The sequence below is a fragment of the Elephantulus edwardii genome, unplaced genomic scaffold, assembly GCF_000299155.1.
Source record: "Elephantulus edwardii isolate Elephantulus edwardi_28Jun2011 unplaced genomic scaffold, EleEdw1.0 scaffold00073, whole genome shotgun sequence".
Taxonomy (NCBI): domain Eukaryota; kingdom Metazoa; phylum Chordata; class Mammalia; order Macroscelidea; family Macroscelididae; genus Elephantulus; species Elephantulus edwardii.
Genome location: NW_006399823.1, coordinates 1,915,123 through 1,932,994, shown reverse-complemented (window position 1 = coordinate 1,932,994; position 17,872 = coordinate 1,915,123). Strand labels below are relative to the sequence as shown.

The 17,872-nt window shown below is 45.5% G+C and overlaps 1 protein-coding gene across 1 annotated transcript; it reads left to right on the top strand.

Annotated features, from left to right (window-relative positions):
• Nucleotides 1–1,708: 1,708 nt before the first annotated feature.
• TADA3 (transcriptional adaptor 3) lies at nt 1,709–14,890 on the top strand. Its single transcript, XM_006888913.1, has 8 exons — nt 1,709–1,934; nt 3,646–3,896; nt 4,010–4,115; nt 5,144–5,285; nt 5,380–5,483; nt 8,446–8,555; nt 12,311–12,496; nt 14,330–14,890. The coding sequence occupies exons 1-8, from the start codon at nt 1,728–1,730 to the stop codon at nt 14,520–14,522; spliced, it is 1,299 nt and encodes a 432-aa protein (XP_006888975.1). The 5' UTR covers nt 1,709–1,727; the 3' UTR covers nt 14,523–14,890.
• The last annotated feature ends 2,982 nt before the right edge of the window (nt 14,891–17,872 follow it).

Here is a 17,872-nt window from a genome sequence, read left to right as displayed (position 1 = left end):
TAAACCCACAGACTGCTCCTTGCTGGACGCCCCTCTGCTCGCCCCTCACATCGGCCCCCGCCCTGGCGCCCCCCTCCCAAGCCTGTCGCGCCCCCGCAGCCCCACGTCTCACGGCCCAAGCCCCCTTGACTGAAGAGACGATCTCCCCCCGACTCAGACCCCTGAAGTACAGCGACGGGGTCCCTGGCTAGGGGCCCGGTTCTCACCATCGCGAGCGCTGGCTGGGCCGGAAAGCGGAAGCAAGGAAGTGCCGGGAGGCGACGCCGGCCCTTCCCTAGAAGCGCAGTCGCAGTCCCCGCCGGGACTTCCGGACCGTACCACTGCTGATCACCTGAGGGTAGACAGGGTGCCTAGGGGCGCGCGACTCCGGCAGTGTTTCCCTTATGGAACGACTGTGGCAATTTTTGACTCTTGTAATCTTAAGTTTATATTCAGGCTTGAGGAGGCACCCTTGGAGCTCTCTCTTATGCCTTTGGCCTTCTAGCTGCCTTAAGACAGCACCCCTCCACAGAGTCTAGTAATGGTACAGCCCAGCCGCGGTTGGGCACCATATTAGGACTGGGTGAGGCGGCGAAGCGCTGAGCTGCTTCCGGTTCCGCGTCCCTGTCTTCTCCGGGCCCCTCCTACCTGCCGCCCCCCAGGACCGCCACGACCTGGGCAGCCGAGCCCCGCCCCCTAGCCTAGGTCCTTTGCGGTACGCCCCAGGGCCGGCGTCCCACCGCAGTGAGCCAACGGCGGCTGCACCCCTCCAGAAAACCCGGTGGGGCAGACGCATGGTCACCCGCCTCCGGGCTAGTTAGAGGGGCCCACCCACTGCCAGTTCCGGGCGGCTGCCCACACCGACCGGAACTCCCCGCCCCTCCCGCTGCCCCCGGGCCGTAGGAAACCGCAGTTGGGGGCAGAAGGGGCGGGGGAGTTGTGTTGCAGGGTTCCCTAGAGGGCAGGCATCCTGAGTGCAGTCTTTGGGGCGACCTGTGAGTGGGGCCAGACGTTATAACTGTCCCCCTTCTTCTGTGCCAGGTTCTGAGCTAAGCTCTTGACGGGCATCATTTAATCCTCAGAACATCCCGGGGAGGTAGGTACTGTTATTATCCCCATTTTACGCACGGGAACACTGAATCAGAGACAAAAGTATTTGCCTCCTGGTTTTGTGCCTAATTTACAAGTGGAAAAAGAAAAAAGTCGAGGCTCAGAAAGATTGAATAGTATGCTCAGGGCCGAATACTAAATGGAAACGGTGGAGTGTGAGCACAAATATGCCCGCGTGCCCAGCCCACGTTCCTAACACCGCCATGGAAAAGAAAGCCAGGTCAGGGAGGGGTGGGACACTGGACACTTGAACAGCACAGAGAACTTTTAGAAGAATGAGAAGCTTGGAACCCCAGAGGAAGGAGGCAGAAGGGAAGAGCATCTGAAGACTAGAGTCCGTCGTCTTATGGTGATTAAAAGAGTACAGACATCAGACTGCCTGTGTTCAGATTACAGTTGGTCTTTTTCCCTGTCTGTGAAATGGAGATGATGATTCCTGCCCGTGGGGTTAGGTGAGGAGTTCCACATGATAAGTCTGTGAGGTACCTGACAGCTTAGTGCACAGTAGGTGCGCTGTGAGCAGAAACTGCATCAGCATTGTCGGTTCATGATGGAAGGAGCCCCGGGGCTTTTCTGCAGCCAGTTTATCTCTCATCACCCTTTCCTCTCCAGATCCACAGCATTCTTTATCCTGGGCCATGAGCGAACTGAAGGACTGCCCCTTACAGTTCCATGACTTCAAGTCTGTGGACCACCTGAAGGTGTGTCCTCGCTACACAGCTGTGTTGGCTCGCTCTGAAGATGATGGCATTGGCATCGAGGAGCTGGACACCCTGCAGCTGGAGCTTGAGACACTGCTGTCTTCTGCCAGCCGGCGCCTGCGGGTGCTCGAGGCAGAAACCCAGGTAATACTCCACCTGCTGGACCTTACTGGGGAGAGGGAACACTGCCAGTGATGGACTGTGACGTGATCTGTGAAAAGTCGTAAGTCATTGAGTCATTCTGCTGAGAACTGGATGACAGGAGTTGGGAGAGGGGCAAGGGACCCAAACTAGACTTGTGAGACTAGCTACCATAGGACCCAACACGTTGGAGGTAGAATGTGGTCGGGAAGCTGGTGGGGATGGGAAATGCATTAAGAATTAGAAATTTTTTTTAAGAAGGAATTAAAAACTTAGGATCTCTTAAGGATTACGCATATGTATGAATGCATATTTTATCTGCAAGAACAAATATGATCTAGGTAAACTGTAAGATGTATGGTTCACTGATCATCTATTTGGTTTGGTAAGCATCTGTTTACAGCTACCATTGCGTCAACTAACTCCTTTACACCCCCCCTCCCCCAATCTCATTGTGTGCTGGGTCCAAAGAACCCACTTGGCCAAGATGTCTCCATTAAAACATTCAGCTATTAATGAGAAAAGGTTGACAGTTCATATCTGCCAGTAGTTCTCAGGAGAGAGTTAAAGTATTCTGCTCCAATAAAGATGGACAGCATTAGAAGCCATATCAGCAGTTGTTCCATTCTGTCCTTCACTGTCTCTGTGAGTTGGAATCAATTTGATGGCAGTGGGTATGTTTTGAGTCCTGAACTAATCATTAGAGTGAGAACTAATTAAAACAATTCTAGGCCTTGAGCAATTTGGTAATGGGATCAGGGAGATCAGACATTACCAAATAATGTGTTAGAGCTAGCAGAAATGGAGTTGAGAGTCTGAATTGGAATTCTGGACTAACTCTTTCTATCTGTGTGACTTTGAGAAAGTTACCTCACATTTCTGAACCTTCATTTCGTGAAGATAAAGAGAACTTTTGCAAAGACTCAGCTCTGTGACTAACAAGTAGTAAGTGTTTCAAGTGTTATTTTCTATGCTACTGTGATTTCTATGGACTACATAAATATTTCAAGCTTTGTGTCCTAGTCACTATGCTAGGTTTTGGGCAAAAAAGATGGTTAAGATGAGCTTCCTAATCATCAATAATTTGTAATCTAGCTAAAGAGACCAGGTGTGCCTTATATGAGTATGGCCAAACAGTATGATTGGGTCTGGGATGGAAGTCTGAAGCACCAGGAACTCAAAAAGGAAGAGGATGTCATTTCCTCAAAGGTTGTATAGATTTAGCTTGTGACCCTTAGAAAGATCTTGTATGTTCTGAGTGGTACTGTGGCACAGAGTTCTCTTTGAGCATCTAAGAAGCTAGGTATCTAATGCTGAGAAGGCTCCTTGGTGGTGGTGATGTTCAAAGTGAAACTTCATTGATACCCTTACTTGATGTCACCAAAAAGTTACTATGGTCATACCCAAGGCTAGCATGCCCTGGGATATGATTATTGTTTGACTAACTTTCCTAAACACCGCACACCTGACGTGAGTGACAGAGCAGAATCAGGATAGAGCCAAATAAGCAATTGGAATGAGAAATAGAAGTCTTCTATGAGACAGAGGTAGAAAAAGAAACTGGATTTTGAAAGATAGCTAGGCACCTGCTAAGTAAAGAGGTTGGGGAAAGAGTTCAAAGCCTTCGTGGTTTCTAGATCCTAATTTCTTCATTGAGGAAAATGCCCTGTGTTTTCCCTTCTCCTCCTCAGTGACAAGTCTCTGTGAATTTCAGATCCTCACAGACTGGCAGGATAAGAAAGGTGATCGCCGATTCCTGAAGCTAGGTCGAGACCATGAGCTTGGAGCTCCCCCCAAACATGGAAAGCCCAAGAAGCAGAAACTGGAAGGAAAGGCGGGACACGGGCCAGGCCCTGGTCCTGGGCGACCCAAATCCAAACATCTTCAGCCCAAGATCCAGGAATATGAATTCACTGATGACCCCATCGATGTGCCACGGATCCCCAAGAATGATGCCCCCAACAGGTTCTGGGCCAGAGAATATATAGAAGGGACCTCAGACTGTGGGTGTGGAGGGGCAGGACTGACCGGCTGAGGCAGGAGGTGCCCACTCAGGACTTGCTTGCTTGTCTCTGCAGATTCTGGGCTTCAGTGGAGCCCTACTGTGCAGATATCACCAGTGAGGAAGTGCGCACACTTGAGGAGCTTCTCAAGCCCCCTGAAGATGAGGCTGAGCATTACAAGGTAGAAACCCTGAACCTTGAGGACATGGTGCTTCAGAATTAAGCCTCCCTTCCCCACGCCTGCTCAGCCTCCTGCCGCTAAACTCGCCCCTCTGGCACACCTCCCTTTCTCACCTCAGCCCTTCCCTCCTGCTTCACTTTAACCCTTCATCACCTTTTACCCTAAGTACTCATCTCCTACTTTTAGATCTCCAGAAGAACATTTTTTATGTATATAAAAGTATAATTTTTTTATGATGAAAATAAGACATTTAAGAAAATGTGACAAAGAAGGGAGACATTTTGGTAGTCCAGCTGCCACAATGAGATGACCGTGGGACCTGACCCTAGCTCTGAGCCTCTTCTGATCCCCACTGCCCACGGAAAGGAGTCCAGCCCTGCCTTCTTGGCACCCAGCCCCACTGTGCCCCAACCCCGCTCCCCAGCCAGGAGAGGTCACACATCTCCTTACTGCTGCACTGACTTCAGGCTCACACTGGCCCCTGGGCTTCAGTCCATGCCATGTCCCCCACTTGGCACAGTGACCTGCTCCCCAGGACCTAGCCTTTTTCAGAGAGACCCCACAGAGTAAGTTGGATTCTTCCTTGTTCTACCACAGCACGCTAATCTCTCTCTTACCTCTTTTCTTATCTAAATGATTTGTTATATATTTGAAAAAAAGTCATTATTTTTTAAAAAAATGTCATTATAAGCAGTACAAACAAAACCTTTTTCTCTAATCCCTCACCATAGGGTCCTGTGTCTCACTAGAAGCAGCAGCTGTTCTCAGGGACAGTCCTGTGTGTACACTTTTATTTTAGAAACTGTATCATATTGGCTTCTGTGCAAGTCTTAGTTTATATGTCTGTCTCTTCCTAGAATGTGAGTATAGGGATTCTATCTTACCCAGATCTGGCATAAGCCCTAGCCCAGGGCTAGGTACTGGGTTGATAGAGAAATAAAGGAAGTACTGAGTGTGCTGAGTCCTGCACTGCCCAGTCATAGTTAGACGGTGTACATCCCCTCAGGTCTGGATGGGTTTCCCCACAGATCCCACCTCTAGGAAAGCACTACTCCCAGCGCTGGGCCCAGGAGGATCTGCTAGAGGAGCAGAAGGATGGCGCCCGGGCAGCAGCTGTGGCTGACAAGAAGAAAGGCCTTATGGGGCCACTCTCTGAGCTGGATACTAAAGGTTGGCCTTTACCCACTTGCCTGACTCTGTCCTGGACTTGGGGGCATCTGTGCAGACTCCTTGCCCATCTGTCCTCCTCTCCTGTGCCTACCAGACGTGGATGCCCTACTGAAGAAGTCCGAGGCCCAGCATGAACAGCCAGAAGATGGGTGCCCTTTTGGAGCCCTCACCCAGCGCCTTCTGCAGGCCCTTGTAGAGGTGAGCACCCCAACCTAAACAGGAACAACATTTACTTTCTGTTTTAATATTTTTGTTTAGTTTTTTTTTTTAAATTGAAGTATGCCATTTATTTAGAAAAGTGCAGAGGTCATAAATGTACAGCTTGATATATTTTTACAAATAGGCAAACTAATATCAACCTTGATATCAAACAATAAAGTATCAACTTCTGTCCTAGAAGCCCCTCTGTTGTCCCTCTCAGTCTCTGTGCTCCCCCAAAGGTAACCAGTGTTCATGGTTGCTTTCATTAGGTGTTGACTAAAGGCTGAGCCCTGCACCAGGGACGTTTCATATCCTCTCTCTGCAATGACAGTGTTCTATAGGGAAAGATTGAAGCACAAAAGGGACTGTTTGCTTAAGGTCACAGAATCCAAACCCTAGTTGAGATCACCTTGCTGTGTGCCCACTAGCTGACCTGAGGCATGCCCTTTCATCTCCCTGAGCCTTTCTCTCCTATTCTGTCTCAAATAGTAGAGTATTATTGTGAAGTGCTGTTGAGTTGAGGATCACTCATACCAACCTTATGAACAACAGATTTGAACCTTGTCCTGTCCTGTGCCACCTCATCATCTCTGACACACTTGAGCCATTGCTGCAGTCACTGTGTCAATCCATCTGGTTGAGGGTTTTCCTCTCTTTCACTGATCCTAGCCTTTCCAATCATGATGTCCCTCTCCAAAGAATTATTATTGTTGTTGTTATGTGCTCCAGAGTCATCTGCGACTCAGAGCAGCCCTATGTACAACAGCTGTGAAGCCTGCCCTGTCCTGAGCCTGATTTGACACACCAACTGCCATTGACCTAGCCACTGTATCTATCAGTTCTTCTCTTCCGGGGTCTTCCTCTCCTGTGCTGTCCCTCCACCCTTCTTAGCATGATGTCCTTCTCCAAGAAGGACATGTACCCAAAGTATGTGAGACGGAGCACACTCTCTAAGACAGATCTATGTTTTCTTGGCGGTCCAGGATATGTTCAAGACTCTTCTCCAGCACCACAACTCAAAGGTATCGATTCTTCTTCTGTCATCCTTCATCATTTTCCAGCTTTCTGATGCATAACAAGTAATTGTGAAGACCATGGCCTGGATTAGGCACACTTTAGTCTCTAGACTGATATCGTTGCTTCTCAGTACTCTGGAGAGGTCCCTGACAGCAGATTTACGCAGTGCAATTTGTATTTTGATTTCCTGACTGCTGGTGTTAAGAATGTTGATTGTGGATCTGAGCAAGCTGTAACTTAACAATCTCAATCTCTTCTCCATCCATCATGGTGCTGCCAATTGGCCCAGTGGTGAGAATCTTTGTTTTCTTGATATTGAGCTTCAATCCATATTGAAGACTATAATCCTTGGCCTTCTGCAGCAAGTGCTGCAGGTTCTCCTCAGTCTCAGCAAGCAAGTTTATATCATCTACATAGTGTATTCCAAAGAGTAGCCTTTCCTATAATATTACAGTGGAAGTCTGTGTTCTCTCAAGTGACAGTCTGGGCCACATGTTCTAGATTGTCCAGAGAAAGGAATAGGGACAGGCTTGGCTCCATTTTATTAGACTGGGGCATCATCTGAGGTTCTCTACTGTCATATTCTAATGACTTGCAGAGTTGCCCTGCAGTGGTTGCCATTTCAGATGCTAGACAAAAACCATGAGAGGTATGAGGGAAGCTTTATTATCTGATCACTTTCCTCTTAGAGAGTCCCACATTACCATTCCTGACAGTTCAAGTGGAATTGCTGATACTACTACTACTAGTCATTGCTATCAAGGTAGAACTGACTCATAGCTGACCTTCCAGTGAGTTTCTGGAGGCAGTCAATCACACAGGAGGAGATTGTCCTTGTTTTTCTTGTGGAGCTGCTGGTGGATTCAAACTACTGAAGAGGAACTGCCTTTGGGTTAGCAGCACCATGCTCTACAGACTGCACCATCAGAACTTCCTTAAGCCTAGCTGCTGTGGAAGAATTCTTATAACAGGACCCATAGACAACATCATGAGAGATGGAGAAAAGATTGAAACTGTCAACAACTTCGTCTTGGATCCACAATCAGCATCCTTGGTACCAGAATCAGGAAATCTGTATTGCACTGGGAAAGGCCTCAGTCAGGGACGTCTCCAAATTATGAGGAAGAATGATATCAGTTTGAGGGCTAAGGTGCATCTTATTCAGGCCATGATCTTTTCCACTTGCTGTGCACTTGCTGTGCATCTGAGAGCTAGACAATGAATAAGGATGACAGAAGAATTGATGCCTTTAAGTTGGGTATTAGAGTACTGAACATCCTATGGACTGCCAAAAGAACAAACCAGTATGTTTTAAAGAAAGTGCAGCCAAAGTGCTCCTTGGAAGCAAACATGATAAAGCTTCACCTCACATACCCTCAGGCATGTTGTTAGGAGAGGGACATGTCCTTGGAGCCCTCATGCCTGGAAAGGTGGAGGGCTGGTGAAGGAAAGGAAGACCTTCAACCAGGAGGATTGGCACAGTGACTGCTGCAGTGGGCTCTAGTGTGGCACAAAGTGTGAGGATGGTGCAGGATAGGAGAGGGTTCAGATCTGTTCATAGGATCGCTGTGGGTCATACTCTACAGCACCTAACAGTAGCTGTGGAAGAAAGGAGACAGTGGTATTTAGACGTCTAATGCCCTCTGAGGCATCATGCTTAGCACAATATTTAGTATTTTGCAAATGCTTGCCAAACCTTAGTTATTCCTGTTACTTTAGATGATTATTCTGATTACTCTGTTATGCTCCCTTTCTCTATAAATGGAAAAAATAAAAAGTTTTTGAATAATCACAGCTATTTGAGGTCTTTAGGAAGGCCTGGATGAAATGGGACAGGAAACATTTGTGATCTGTGAACACTGTCCATGCAGATCAGAAATGAGCATGAGAAGGGAAATTCAACAGTTCTATTTACCCCTACCTCTTTTTGTTGGTTTTCCAGGAAAATATTATTTCCCCCATGGAGGACTCTCCTATTCCTGACATGTCTGGGAAAGAATCAGGGGCAGATGGGGCTAGCACCTCTCCCCGCAATCAGAACAAGCCCTTCAGGTAAGTGACCTGAAGGGGTGTCCTGTCCACACCCTACAATCTAACTCCTGCTTCTGTCACTGTCTGTCTTGATATAGGAGTGGTCTCATGAATAGAGAGCCAGGGCTGCTTGGTGAAGTTCAGGCAGAGTCTGAATGTGAGTGCCAGCCCAGCATTTTCACACATGTGCAGAGTAGGCCAGGGCTCGTCATAGCTCTGCTAACACTGAACAACTCAAGTGTCCCACTGACGGGAGCTGATGAACCAGTTCATAGCAAAGACACATGATGAAATAACTTGCAACTTTAATCATACTAGAGAAATGTTTTTATCTGACTTGAAAAGAATGAGAGTATTCAGTGGAGATAATGTCAGTTTTAAGCTAGTACAGATAGTGTGATTCTGGTTTTTAAAAAATAAGTACACACACATAATTAAAAATCCTAAAATAATGCATTAAAAAATGAGATAAATATATAATATGATTTGAGAAGTGTATCTCACACACAAAGAAGTACTTAAATTTATTGCATATCACTCACTTTATTGTGGTTCATAGATACTGCACTTTTTTCTTGACTTTCGGTTTTAAATGCAAGTTTATAGAGAAAATTGATTTTCCACTCAACAGTTTATATGTGTGTAATTAATTTGTGACATTAATTATAATACATACAATGTGGCTGCACTCTCCGACTTCCTTCACGTGTTACCCATTTCCATTCATCCTTTTCTATCCCTTCCTACTTTCTGTGTTTTACCCCTGGACAAATGTTGCCTTTACATCCTGTACTGCTGATTTTTCTAGGATTTTTCTAGGCATTTCCCCCCTTGTGTTACTGATAATCTTGTAGGCTTCCCAGTTGTTTGACTGAACATAGAATTGAGGATGATTTCAATTCTAGGCTTAAACTCTGGTGATGTTTTGTTTTGGAGGTTTTCTGTTTTATTTTTTTTACAAATTGAAGGTTTATGATAACCATCTGTTATGCAAGTCTCTTAGGGCCATTTTTCCATCAGCATGTGCTCATATCATTTGTGTCACATTTTGTTAAGTCTGAGAGTGTTTTATATTTTTTAATAATGCTTTTATACACTTAAACTACAATTTTTGGGGTTTTTTTGTGGGTTTTTTTTTTTTTTTAGTTTTTTGCATTGTTCTTTTAATGAAACTTTACAGAAAACTTGTATTTCCATTCATTCATTGTTGCACATTTTCCTCCCTATTCACTTTTCTTTTTAAAAAGATTTTTTCATTGTTGTGCAATTCCTCCCCCCACCCCGGCCCCCACTTCACTTTACTATGCACTTTTTTATTCTGGACTATTGTCATGCAGGTTATACCTAATCATATGTTTCTTTTAGACAGTTCTTTCTCTCATTTATTTAAATGCAGTGTTCATTATTTATCCCCTTTTCTTAGTTTCTCGTCAACCTCCATATCAGTCCTGTTTTATAACAATGACATTTTGCAATATTTGTCCTTTTGTGACTGAGATATTTCACTCAACATAATGTCCTTCAGAGTCACCCATTTTGTATAATATTTTAGCAGTTCCTTGTTTTTCAGTGCTGCGTAGTATTCCATTATGTGAATATACCACAGCTTTGCTATCCATTCATTTGTGGATGGGCACTTGAGTTGCTTCTATCTCTTTGTTATTGTGAACATAATAACAATATTGTTAAAATAACAGCAATAAAAATGGGTGTGCAAAAAAAAAATTAAAAAAAAAAATGGGTGTGCATGTTGTTGTTGTTAGGTGCTGTCGAGTTGTAGACGACTCATAGTGACCCTGTGAACCAAAGGCCTGAGCACTATTCATAGAGTTTCCAGAGGCAAGCCATTTCGGAAGTGGATGCCACTCCTGCTTCCAGACTTGTTTTAATTGGAAAGCTCCAACAAACACTGTCCATCCACCATGGGTAACCATTATCACATTTGGTACATCAGTGTCACAATGTTCAGCATCACAGCAACCACGAGTTACCTCTGTACAGTGCTATACCACCTAGAAGAATGTTTGACAGAAAAACAATTTGAACCAGGCCTGACATCCGTAGATTAAAATCAACCAGTTGTTGTTGTTATTCTATACCATCGAGTAGAAACCAGCTCATAGCTAACCCTCCAGTGGGTTTTCAGAGGCAGCAACTCACATGGAAGGAGACTGCCTGTTCTCTGCAGAACAACTGGTGAATTCAAACTGCAAGCCTTTGGTTTTACAGCTCAGCTTTTTCCCACTAAACTACCAGGGCTTCCTAGTAAACTACAGTATAGACTATAATATGAACATAAATTTTCTATCTATTGGGAAAACAAGAAATTTTTTTTATTGTGATTTGTGTGGAAAGTTAAAGAGCTAATTGGTTTCCATTCAACTGTTAACACACGTTTTGTAGCATTAATTACAATCTCCACTTTGTAACAATACTTTTCCCCTTTCCTCCCTGTGATTCTCATATCCCTGGGCAAGTGCTGCTCTTATGTTCTTGTAAGGTTGGTGGTTCTAGGAATTGAGTGCCTCCCTGGTGTTACTGTTCACCTCTAAGCCTGCCTGTTGTTGGGCTGAAAGTTGAGCCTCAGGGGTGAGTTTTATCCCAGGCTCAAAGGGTGACTTAATGGGGTTCTGCCAATCTCATATCAACAGATCCCATATTTTCATTCCTCATCTAGGGCTGTCTACCATGATCCTCTGAGAGGGGCCAGCAGGTGTAGCTGGGTGTGGTCTAGTCCTTCTGGTCTCAAGGTCTTGGAGATTGAGGCTCACATGGTCCTTTAGTCTTTTGGACTACTTGTTTCTGTACACCTTTGCTTTTCTCCCTCTTCTTTGTTAAAAAAAAGGAAAAAAACAGGAATCATTTTCCCTCAGAGGACTGCACACAGCTTTTAAGACCCCAGATGACACTCCCTAAAGCAGGATGTAGAAGATCATCATTGAGGACCATGTTATGCCAGTTGTCCTTGATGTCCCCTGATACTGTAGTCCTGAGGTCCAGAACAAGCTACACTCACACTCTCAGGACAATTAAAAAAAAACACCCCAAACCCCACCCAAAATTGTGTAACTCACTCCATTGTAATAATACTCGTTTTAATAAGGTGTTCTGGACCCAGATCCGCCATCTCACCAAGGTGTGCTGTTGCATATAAAGTAACATCTTATGAAATAATAGTATATCTCTCTGGCATGTGACATTTTGAAGTATACCTGCTCCTGATATTTCGACAATAGATATATCTACATGTCCTTAAAAACAAGTCCAGATATGTCTGTCTGTCTCTCTTGTTATTTCTGGATGGAAGGAGGGGGCTCACCAACAAGAGGGTGTTCTTTCACCTTGGGAAACCCTACAAACCTTGGAATAGGACCCTTCCAAGACAGCCCTCATGTTGGGGTCATTTGTGAGCTGTCTTTCTTGCAGTGTGTTGCTGGTATTAGGGACTGATGGCTGCCTTTCCTATTGGAGGTTCACGGGGGACTCACGGCTGCCTTTCCTACAGTGTGGCACTGGTGTTAGAGTTGACAGCCACCTTTCCTGCAGTGTGGCCCTCATATTGGGGGGCTGACAGCTGCCTTTCCTGCAGTGTCACCCTGGTGTTGAGGGGCTGATGGCTGCCTTTCCTGCAGTGTGGCCCCAGTGGTGGGGAGACAATGGCAGCCTTTCCTGAATTGTGGCCCTGGTGTTGGGAGGCTGACAGCTGCCTTTCTTGCAGTGTGGGCCTGGTGTTGGGGTCCATGGAAGGAGGAGTTGACAACTGCTTTTTCCTGCAGTGTGCCACATACGAAGTCCCTAGAAAGCCGTATCAAAGAGGAGCTGATCGCCCAGGGCCTCCTGGAGTCGGAGGACCGCCCTGCTGAGGATTCTGAGGATGAGGTCCTTGCTGAGCTGCGTAAACGACAGGCTGAACTGAAGGCCCTCAGTGCCCACAACCGCACCAAGAAGCATGATCTGCTAAGGTAAGTGAGGGGGTTCTGTGCTCCTTGGGATGGCTAAAGGAAGTCTTTGTCACTACCAGACACCTTCTAGGGGCTTTGTGACAGACTTCTCAAACAGAACTGGCCCTTGCAGTCTCCTGAGGAGCTTTAGGAAAACATCAATGGCAAGACATCTTCCTTTTGGTTTGAACGGAAATCTGACACAGGTTCTGACTCTTCCAAGTAGGGCTCAGCCATCTCTGATTGGTATTTTAAGCACCTTTCCATGCTTGTTTTGTTTCCCCACCCAAGGTTTTCTAGGAATTATTAAAAGCACATTGGGAATCTGAAAGACTACAATATACTCTTCATCTAGATTTATCAACTGTTATAATTCATTGCACTTGTAATTCTAGTTGGTTCAGTATCAGAAATTGACCAGTTTTTTAGAAAATCAGTAGCAGTGCCATCCATTTTATATCACATCCGTCAGACATCTAGGGCTGAACTCATCACAACAAGGGTAAAGGTGGCATTTGGAGAGACTGTAGTAGTGGCTCCATTTTGCTAGACAGCAATTCAGCCATATTTTTTCTCTGCTCACAGGTAGGTGCTATGCTTTAACCTCATGGAGCATCAGCAGACTAAGGCACATTCATGTACGTTTGGCCAGTCCTAATGCCTCTTGGTCAGACATTGTGCCAGGGCCAGAGAGAGGTAGAGCACAGGCCTAGCAATGTATGAGGGATGATTGCACTATTGCTGATAAGCTGCTGAAGTAGTAAAGGCTGCTAAGTGTCTATGCCAGGGGTTTTGATGCACCTTCTCATTTAATCTCAATAGAAACACTGGATTTCCACTTTAAAATGAAGAGGTAAAGGCCCAAGGGAATGGCATGTTTTCTTTAAGGCCCTATAGCCACACTGAGACCTGGGTCCAAGTTGAATGCAAAGCCTCTTTCTAGTTCACTCCCCTTTGTCAAGGCAAGAAGAGGAAAATACAGATGAAGGAGGCAGAGAGAGAGAAGCAGGGATGAGCCGAGAAAAAAAAGGAATGCATGGTGAAGAAAATAGAAATCCAGGAGTCTGAGTGATGCATGTGCATTCCTTGAGAAATGAAGGTTGGCGGTTCAGGTCTATCCAGAGGCACATCGGAAGAAAGGCCTGACAGTCTCCTTCTAAAAGATCAGCTTTTGTAACCCTCTGGAGCCTAGTTCTGGTTTGACACAGGTGAGAGTCACTCTGAGCTGGAATTGACTCTACAGCCACTGGGTTTTCTTACCAAAAGACCAGTCCTCAGCCCTGGCACAGAGCAACAGTGGGGTATTTGTATCTCCTGCACCATGCAGCAGCTTCCCCTTGTGTAAGAGAAACAGGTTGGACTCGATCCTTTAAATGCCCTTCCTACTCCACCACTCTCACTGGAATTTCTAGGCTGGATCCTGTTTGGAAGGTTCATTCCCACCTCATCTGTGGAGACCTCAGAGTAACCTGTAAGTTACTCAGCAAGTCTTCTGTTGGCACTAGACACCTTTTTAGAGATTTAAAAAAAAAAACAGTGAGGAGCCTGCCTCCCTTGGTCTTCAACTCATTAGCTATATAATCTTGAGACATTACTTCTTTAAGCCTCAATTTCCTCCATGACATCACAGTTATCATAAGGATTAACTGAGTTGATCTTTTTATAAGTATAAAATAGTGTCTGGCCTATAGAAAGTACCATATAGTTGATATTCAGTAATTTTGCTGTGCTGGTGTATAAAATGGTCTGCAAGAGTACCAGTCTGGGGTAGTAGCTGGGCTTGATCTGGGAGAGGTCAAGGCCACACTGGACTAGGTGAACTGACCCTGGCATTTGGTCTGCTGGGCCCCACAGGCTGGCCAAGGAGGAGGTGAGCCGTCAGGAGCTGAGGCAACGGGTCCGCATGGCAGACAATGAGGTCATGGATGCCTTCCGCAAGATCATGGCTGCCCGGCAGAAGAAGAGGACTCCCACCAAGAAGGAGAAGGACCAGGCCTGGAAGACTTTGAAGGAGCGAGAGAGCATTCTGAAGCTGCTAGATGGGTAGCCCTGAGCCCAACCTCAGGCTTCCTGCTGCTCTGCCTGAGAAAGGGAGAAGAGGGAGGCCCACTTCTGTCCTTGCACTGATGCTGACGGAAGCCACTAGCCGTGGCTGTCCTGTCAAGTGAAACAGTTTCTCTAGAAACTGAGGACTGTGGCCCTTCCCTGAGGTCTTTTGCTCCGAGAGGCCCAGAGGGCTGGGCTGGGTCTCAGGCTCTGTTTTGTCACTCAGATGAGGGGCCTTATTTTCTGGGCCTGCCTTTTCCCTTTAGCATCTCCCACTGCCCTACCTCCTTATCCTCTTCCCTTCATGGACTTCTCCCTTGTGGTTTTGTAAAGTGCAAACTGAAGGTTAAAGTGACTGCTGTGGTTTTTAAGAAAGTACCCAGAGTTTTGAAGTGTCTATTATGGGGTTTTGTGAAGTGGAAAAGAATCAGTGTGGGTGGCAAAGGTTCATGTGGGCACACCTGCTTTTTCTCAGTCATTGGCCACTGCCATGTCATTCATTCAGGGAAAACTTTTTAACTTTCTGAGTCCCTCTTTCTGAGGGTATTTATGGCTACAAATAACAGAATATCCTGCTCTGAGATTAAGGAAGTGTGTTGGCTTAGGAACTTGACCATGCTGGGACTAGGTGGCCATCAGGGTGGCAGGGCTCTCAAGCCAGGTTATCCAAGTGTCCCTCCCTGGTGTCATATCCACAAAAGTAGGTTCCTGTCCACTAGGAATGGCAACCAGTAATGGTCAAGCCTGAGTATTTCCTCATTTATGTCCAGCAGGAGCGGGCAGGAACCAGCTGGAGGCCTGTGGCCCACCCAGAAGAAAAGAAGGTCTCATTCTTATTGTTGCTGTTGTGTACCATCAAGTCAGAACCAACCCATAGCTGTTTTCAAAAGCACTTAATCACACGAAAGGAGATTGCCCAATCTTCTATTCCACAGTGACCCAAAATAAGTCTCATGCTCATTTCTGAGATAATTGCTATGGCTCTCATGTGTTTAATTAGGATGAAGTCTGTACCCCTTTGAGACCAAGGTGATGGGGAGAGACAGTGGACCACCCCAAAGAGTTGAATAGGAAGGAGTTGCTGACCACACTGCTGGCAATGTAAATTCTCCAGCTTGAGCAGGAAGCAGCTGTGTTTTCAGTTCTACCACAGGTTCCCAGTTTAGTCTGAGAGAGTCAGAATAATGTGTGGTTTATTGTGGAAAGTTGCGGTAAACACTGGAGGGAAGAAAGAAGTGACCTATGAACTGAATCATCAGGAATGATAGCACAGCCAACTCTTTTGTGTGCCCAGCCCCAAACTCTTAGAGAACTACCCCTTCTCTAGACCATGTGACCATATAGGACTCTTCAGCCAACCAGTAGACACTCAACGCTAGCTTGGCCATTCACTGCACCATCCCTCTACATCACAGTGGTCCAGGGAACAGGTATGTCACATGAGTTGGACCAATCAGATCACTCAGGGACCTGCTTTCCAGCCACTTGGAAGAATTGAGCAGCAGCCATCTCAGAAGCAGAACCAGGGGATGGGGAAGCAAACAAGTCCCCATGGTGGAGCTGGAGCCCCAAATCTCCTCGACATTGTAGGTCCAGAATGCTGCTGGGACTTGTGTCTCTTAGTGACACAAGTTGGCACTTGACTCTTGACCTAAGGAACGCTTGGTGGTCTCCCTTCTGTCAGATCATAGTCATGAAAACCCTTTGAAGCAGCTTCACTTGCTGTCACGTGGTCTTGTCATGAGCCAGAATCGGTAACTAACAACACTTTGCTTTCGAGTTTTGTTATTTATAAGAGATCTAATAAAAGTAGATTTAGACAGACATAAATATGGAGTAGGACCTTGAGAGAAAAAAAAAACGAGGCTTTGCTTTCCACTAGGTGCAGGGAACACTGCAAGTTTTCAGTGACTCATTGTCCCTGGGTTTTTACAGTAGCTGCCTTAGGAAAAACACCCACATGTGGAATGACAAGAAACCAGTTACAATGACATTTGAGTTCTCAGGAAATGTTAGACTATACCAAGCACTGCTCTCAGTTTGTTAAACTGTTTAATCTTAACCACCTCACGTGATCAGAACCAATTACATCTCCATTCACTGATGAAGAAACTGAAGTCTTAGGAAGTTAGAGTTCAAACTTAGGCCTCAATTTGAAGACAGTTTGTTTATAACATAACTCACTGAGGCCCCACCCTTATTAGTTTGTATGAATGATACCTGAGCATCACACAGCCGTGAATGTCAGACCTGCATGCAGACTTAGCACTCCCTTCCAAGTCCCTTAGGCCAGAGTGTGAAAGACGTGACTGGTAGAGTTCCAGGCACAGTGAAAGGTTTCTTCACTAATGGAGGAGGTGGAAGGGAGCTGATATCCCCAAATTGGGGGCATTTTAATTGAGAGGGGAGAAAGAAGAACCCTAGAAAAATGGATTGGGCCTTGTTTGTTAGGGGAAAAATTTTTCAAAGATTAGTTAGAACTGTAGTTCCTTTATGTTGTACATCTGCTCTTGGCTTGGTAATATGCTGTGCCCTTTGTCCTTGGGTTTCATTTGATCTTCACCACAGACAAATGAGTAGTGACTGTGCCACCTTACAGAGAAAGATAACTCCCCTTTTCCAAGACAGACTAGTTCTTTTGGAAGTCCATTCCATATTCTTTAGCACCACAGTTTAAAGACATAATTTATTCTTTATTCTTCCTTGTTTATTGTCCAAATTTCTGGTGCATATGAAGCAATTGAAAATACCATGTTTTGAGTCAAGTGCTGTTTAGTCTTTAAAGTGACACCCTTGCTCTTTAACACTTTACAGAGGTCATTGCCCAGTGCAATACATCATTTGTATTTCTTGCCTGCTGTTTCCATTGGTAATTGTTGATCCAAGTAAACTGAAATCATGGTGAGGATCTTTGTTTTCTTCATGTTCAAGCAGAATCCATACTGAAGGCTATATATCATTCTTTGATCTTCAATAAATGCTTGAAGTTCGCTTTACTTTCAGCGCACAAGGTTGTGTTATTTTGCATATTTCAGGTTGTTGATGCATCTTTCTCCAATCCTAATGTGTTCCACTTTATATAGGCCACTTTATCAACTTGCTTGTTCAGCATTTAGACTGAATAGGTACACCTGATCCACAAATACTTGCTATGCATCAGAGAGCTGGACTATGACTAAGGAGGACAGAAGAAGATGCCTTTGAGTTGTGATGCTGAGGAAGAGTCTAAAACATACCATGGACCACCAAGAAAACAAATAGGTCTGTCTTAGAGATGGTGAAAACAAGTCTATCCTTGGAGGCTAGGATTCCCTTGGAGGACATCATGCTCAGAAGGATGGAAGGACAATA